Consider the following 6,430-nt stretch of genomic DNA (forward strand, 5'->3'; position numbering starts at 1 on the left):
TAGTGTACTAACCCTTGTTGTAATGTCTATCTAGTGTACTAACCCTTGTTGTATTGAGTCTTAGTATGCAGAGTATAGCCCTTGTTGTATTGTCTATCTAGTGTACTAACCCTTGTCTTAGCGCTAGGCATGCAGAGGACTAACCTTGTTGTATTGAGTCTTAGTATGCAGAGGACTAACCTTGTTGTAATGTGTCTTAGTATGCAGAGGACTAACTAGTTGTATTGTGTCTTAGTATGCAGAGGACTAACTAGTTGTATTGTGTCTTAACTCTTAGGCATGCAGATTGGGGCCTAAGGGTCTCTGGTTCTCGGGGGGCCATGAACTCGACTCTCTCTCCCCCAGCGAGGCTGTCCGTGGCTGGGTTCAGAGTGCTGTCTGGCTGCCTGGGATCCATCATGGTCCTGGGCTTCACCAACAACCTGCTGGTGCTGATCCTGTTCTGTCGCTTCAAGACGCTGCGCACGCCGGTGAACATGCTGCTGCTGAACATTAGCGTTAGCGACATGCTAGTGTGTGTGTGTGGCACCTCGCTGTCCTTCGCCTCCAGTCTGAGCAACCGCTGGCTGTACGGGGCGCACGGCTGCATGTGGTACGGCTTCATCAACTCCTGCTTCGGTGAGTGTGTGTGTGTGTGTGTGGCTGTGTGTGTGTGTGTGTGTGTGTGTGTGTGTGGCTGTGTGTGTGTGTGAGTGGCTGTACGGGGCGCACGGCTGCATGTGGTACGGCTTCATCAACTCCTGCTTCGGTGAGTGTGTGTGTGTGTGTGTGTGTGTGTGTGTGTGTGTGTGTGTGTGTGTCTGTACGGGGCGCACGGCTGCATGTGGTACGGCTTCATCAACTCCTGCTTCGGTGAGTGTGTGTGTGTGTGTGTGTGTGGCTGTGTCTGTGTGTGTGTGTGTGTGTCTGTGTGTGTGTGTGTGTGTGTGTGTGTGTGTGTGTGTGTGTGTGTGTGTGTGTGTGGCTGTACGGGGCGCACGGCTGCATGTGGTACGGCTTCATCAACTCCTGCTTCGGTGAGTGAGTGTGTGTCTGTGTGTGTGTGTGTGTCTGTGTGGCTGTGTGTGTGTGTGTGTGTCTGTGTGTGTGTGTGTGTGTCTGTGTGTGTGTGTGTGTGTGTGTGTGTGTGTGTGTGGCTGTACGGGGCGCACGGCTGCATGTGGTACGGCTTCATCAACTCCTGCTTCGGTGAGTGAGTGTGTGTGTGTGTGTGTGTGTGTGTGTGTGTGGCTGTGTGTGTGTGTGTGGCTGTGTGTGTGTGTGAGTGGGTGAGTGTGTGTGTGGCTGTGTGTGTGTGTGTGTGTGTGTGTGTGTGTGTGTGTGTGTGTGTGTGTGTGTGTGTGTGTGTGTGTGTGTGTGTGTGTGTGTGTGTGTGTGTTACTATTTTGGTATGCAAAATATTATGCAAATTAGGTCAAACATATATTGAAGCACTGATGCATGAGTGAGCGAGTGAATATATAAAAAATTCATAGTATATTAAGTAGTATGTATGTATGTATAGTTCGTAAATGGCAAATATAATATAGTATCGCCAATTGTACAGAGAGTATATGGATTAAGAGAAGCGAATATAATAAATATTTTAATTTTTTTAATTTAATAAATATTTTTATTTTTTATTTTTTTTACTATGGAAAAGGGGTAGGATTAAATAAGTGTATACTTCTTCCTGCTCCTTTTCAGACATATCTCAGCAATACAGATAATTTGTTTTCTTTTATTTATTTGTGAAAACATAATTTGTTTATTGTATTTCCATGCTTTTCATTTTGTTTTGTATGTTTGATATGTCTGAAATAAATTGAATCAAATCAAATCAAAATCAAAAGTGTGTGAGTGAGTGAGTGGTCAAAATCAGTGAATATCTCCTCCTGATCTGCTACCTGTCTGTACTGAGTGTGCACTGAAAACAAACAGTGTTAATACACGGCCTAGGCTCTGTAAACACTAGATATTTTTCAGTGCATTTTGACAAGCGTTCTCCAGAATCACTGACTGCACCTTTAAAGGTCACTTTGCTCTTAGTGTTGTGAGGTTAGGCTGTTTCTTTTGGGGCGACTGTGTCTCAGGTGGTAGAGCGGGTCGGCCGATGATCAAAGGGTTGGAGGTTCGATTCCCGCCCTGCCACCTGTGTCATGGTTGTTGTGTCCTTGGGCAAGACACTTCACCCACCTTGCCTCGTGTGAATGTCGATAGTTAGCCTGCTGCTATCGGTGTGTGAATGTGTGTGTGAATGGTAACGTGGGAAAGGAAAACAGGTCTCCCTTGCAAAAGAGTCTTCGGTCTCAATGGGATTTACCTGTAGAAATAAAGGTTAAAATAAAATATATATGTTGATGGTACATTGCCCTTTGAACAGGAACGTCTTAGTAAAGTATTTATGACATCATAAAGTGTCATCATGCTCTCAGGTAGAGTAGGAGGAAACACTTAACAAAATAACCTTTAATAAAGTCAAACACACACACGCACACGCACTCGCACGCGCACGCACACACAGAGTCACTCACACACATTTTAATTCTTTATTTGAGTCCACCAATCACATTACAACAGACAGGATTCAAATATTTCCAGAAATGAGATAGGACAGTGTTCAAGGGTATAAAAAACATCTCCTGCGCCACACTGCCAGGCTGCCTGTCACCGCTGATATGGAGCAGAACTTTGACAGCTGTTTGGATGTCCTGCTGGAGAGCCCTGCCAGCCTTAACCCAGTGAAAACAAGATGGTGGACATGCCCCAAGCTGCCAAAGATCAACACCACCAGTTTGCTTTGATAGCCCAGTTCACTTAGTTTGGACAGAATGAGCTGGTACTTCATGATTTTATCACTAAAGGCAATGTCCATGTACAGATCGTACACACAGCCTACTTCAAGCAGCAGCACCTGCCTACTGGCTCTGTCCAGAAACACAACACACACACACACACACTGAACCTCGTGTTGATTCCTGGAAGCTGCTGGAGCGGATCTTAAGATTCTCTGATGACGGATTAGTGTGTCAGTGACCGGTGAAGTGGAAACCTGTGTGTGTGTGTGTGTGTGTGTGTGTGTGTGTGTGTGTGTGTGTGTGTGTGTGTGTGTGTGTGTGTGTGTGTGTGTGTGTGTGTGTGTGTGTGTGTGTGTGTGTGTGTGTGTGTGTGTGTGTGTGTGTGTGTGTGTGTGTGTGTGAGAGAGAGAACAGGTCCATTTTACCAGTGCAGCCAGCTACACTTTACACACAAGGTGTAGTCAGTGATTCTGGAGAACACTTGTTGTCCAAATAACTTTCTGTTAAAATCAGTGAATATCTCCTCATGTACTGTGTGTACTCTCTCTCTCTCTCTGTCTCTCTCTCTCTCTCTCTCTCTCCATGGTATCCTAATGTCTCTCTTTCTCTCTCTCCCTCTGTGTCTCTCTCTCTCTCTCTCTCTCTCTCTCTCTCTCTCTCTCTCTCTCTCTCTCTCTGTCTCTGTCTGTGTCTCTCTCTCTCTCTCTCTCTCTCTCTCTCTCTCTCCCTCTCTTAGGCATAGTCTCCCTAGTCTCTCTATCCGTGCTGTCTTATGACCGTTACAGTACGCTGATGTCTCTCTCTCCCTCTCTCTCTCAGGCATAGTATCCTAATGTCTCTCTCTCTCTCTCTCTCTCTCTCTCCCTCTCTCAGGAATAGTATCCTTGGTCTCTCTATCCGTGCTCTCTTATGATCGTTATAGTACGCTGATGTCTCTCTCTCTCTCTCTCTCTCTCTCTCCCTCTCTCTCTCTCTCTCTCTCTCTCTCTCTCTCCCTCTGTGTCTCTCTCTCTCTCTCTCTCTCTCTCTCTTAGGAATAGTATCGCTGGTCTCTCTATCCGTGCTGTCTTATGATCGTTACAGTACGCTGATGTCTCTCTCTCTCTCTCTCTCTCTCTTAGGCATAGTATCCTAATGTCTCTCTCTCTCTCTCTCCCTCTCTCTCTCTCTCTCTCTCTCTCAGGAATAGTATCATAATGTCTCTCTCTCTCTCCCTCTCTCTCTCTCTCTCTCTCAGGCATAGTATCCTAATGTCTCTCTCTCTCTCTCTCTCTCTCTCTCTCTCTCAGGCATAGTATCCTAATGTCTCTCTCTCTCTCTCTCTCTCTCTCTCTCTCTCTCTCAGGAATAGTATCCCTAGTCTCTCTATCCGTGCTGTCTTATGATCGTTACAGTACGCTGATGTCTCTCTCTCTTTCTCTCTCTCTCCCTCTCTCTCTCTCTCTCTCTCAGGAATAGTATCATAATGTCTCTCTCCCTCTCTCTCTCTCTCTCTCTCTCTCTCTCTCTCAGGCATAGTATCGCTGGTCTCTCTATCCGTGCTGTCTTATGACCGTTATAGTACGCTCATGTTGTGTACTAAGCGGAGACCAGATTTCCGGCGCCCCCTAGCTGCAGTGGTGGTGTCCTGGCTTTACAGGTAATACTCATATTATTAGAATACCATGGAAAATTCATGTGTGTGTGAGTGAGTGAGTGAGTGAGTGAGTGAGTGAGTGAGTGAGTGAGTGAGTGACCTCTCATATTATTAGAATATCATGGAAAATGAATTGGAATTGAGGCAAGAATTCATGCAAAAGGGGCCCAAACCAAGTACTGAGTACATATGTATGATTATACTTTATAGAGGGCCGATATTTCTGTATAGGGGCGACTGTGGCTCAGGTGGTTAAGCTGGTTGGCTAATGATCCTAGGGTTGGCGGTTCGATCCCAGCCCGGCCACTTGTGTCATGGTCGTTGTGTCCCTGGGCAAGACACTTCACCCACCTTGCCTGGTGTGAATGTGTATGACTGCTGTATGTTTGAGGTGGTGGCCTGAGGGGCCGATGGCGCTGAATGGCAGCCACGCTTCTGTCAGTCTGCCCCAGGGCAGCTGTGGCTACTATGGTAGTTTACCACCACCGGTATGACTGTGTGTGAACGAATTGTCTGGAACCCTGTAAAGCGCTTTGAGTATCATGAAAGGCGCTATATAAATCCAAGCAATTATTATTATTATTATTATTCAAAATCCCTTCTTTATTGATTTTTATGTAATATTAAAATGTTCCTGAGATTTTGAATGTGGGTTTTTCATAAGCTGTAAGCCATGATAAATACAATTATAACAAATGAAGGCTTGAGTGAGTGAGTGAGTGAGTGAGTGAGTGAGTGAGTGAGTGAGTGAGTGAGTGAGTGAGTGAGTGAGTGAGTGAGTGAGTGAGTGAGTGAGTGAGTGAGTGAGTGAGTGAGTGAGAGAGAGAGTGAGTGAGTGAGTGAGAGAGAGAACTTTTAGCACGATATTTTAATTTTTTGGAGTTTCCCCTGTATACAGTGTGTTGTGGAAAAATTAGTTAGTTTCACCTTTTAAGTTGAATTACTGAAATAAATGAACTTTTGCACGATGTTCCAGCGTGTTGTGGACAGCTCCCCCGCTGGTGGGCTGGTCTCATTACGCCCCAGAGGGAGCGGGCACCCTAACCCTCTAACCCTAACCCTAACCCAGGCACCATAACCCTAACCCCCTAACCCTAACCCTAACCCTAACCCAGGCACCCTAACCCTCTAACCCTAACTCTAACCCTAACCCTAACCCTCTAACCCTAACCCTAACCCTAACCCTAACCCTAACCCTAACCCTAACCCTAACCCTAACCCTCTAACCCTAACCCTAACCCTCTAACCCTCTAACCCTAACCCTAACCCTAACTTTAACCCTCTAACCCTAACCCTAACCCTAACCCTCTAACCCTAACCCTAACCCTCTAACCCTAACCCTAACCCTAACCCTAACCCTAACCCTAACCCTCTAACCCTAACCCTAACCCTCTAACCCTAACCCTAACCCTAACCCTCTAACCCTAACCCCTAACCCTAACCCTCTAACCCTAACCCTCTAACCCTATGTTCCAGCGTGTTGTGGACAGCTCCCCCGCTGGTGGGCTGGTCTCATTACGCCCCAGAGGGAGCAGGACCCTAACCCCACCCTAACCCTAACCCTCTAACCCTATGTTCCAGCGTGTTGTGGACAGCTCCCCCGCTGGTGGGCTGGAGTCATTACGCCCCAGAGGGAGCGGGCACCAGCTGCTCCGTGTCCTGGACCGAAGCGTCTGCCTCGTCCCACGCTTACGTCATCTCTCTGTTCGTCTTCTGCCTGGGCATCCCGGTGGCTAGCATGGTGTACTGCTACGCTAGGCTACTCATAGCAGTCAGACAGGTGGGCTAACACACACACACACACACAGGGCATCCCGGTGGCTAGCATGGTGTACTGCTACGCTAGGCTACTGATAGCAGTCAGACAGGTGGGCTCACACACACACACACACACACACACACACAGGGCATCCCGGTGGCTAGCATGGTGTACTGCTACGCTAGGCTACTGATAGCAGTCAGACAGGTGGGCTAACACACACACACACACACAGGGCATCCCGGTGGCTAGCATGGT

General features: G+C 47.2%; 1 protein-coding gene across 1 annotated transcript; it reads left to right on the forward strand.

The window, feature by feature from the left end:
• Positions 1–320: 320 nt before the first annotated feature.
• Positions 321–6,202, forward strand: LOC307269937 (opsin-3-like; the record flags this gene model as incomplete). Its single annotated transcript, XM_080053023.1, has 4 exons — positions 321–618; positions 3,514–3,571; positions 4,339–4,416; positions 5,995–6,202. The coding sequence occupies 4 exons, from the start codon at positions 321–323 to the stop codon at positions 6,200–6,202; spliced, it is 642 nt and encodes a 213-aa protein (XP_079909149.1).
• Between the last annotated feature and the right edge of the window lie 228 nt (positions 6,203–6,430).

The sequence above is a fragment of the Ammodytes marinus genome (assembly GCF_949987685.1).
Source record: "Ammodytes marinus genome assembly, chromosome: 24".
Lineage (NCBI taxonomy): Eukaryota > Metazoa > Chordata > Actinopteri > Uranoscopiformes > Ammodytidae > Ammodytes > Ammodytes marinus.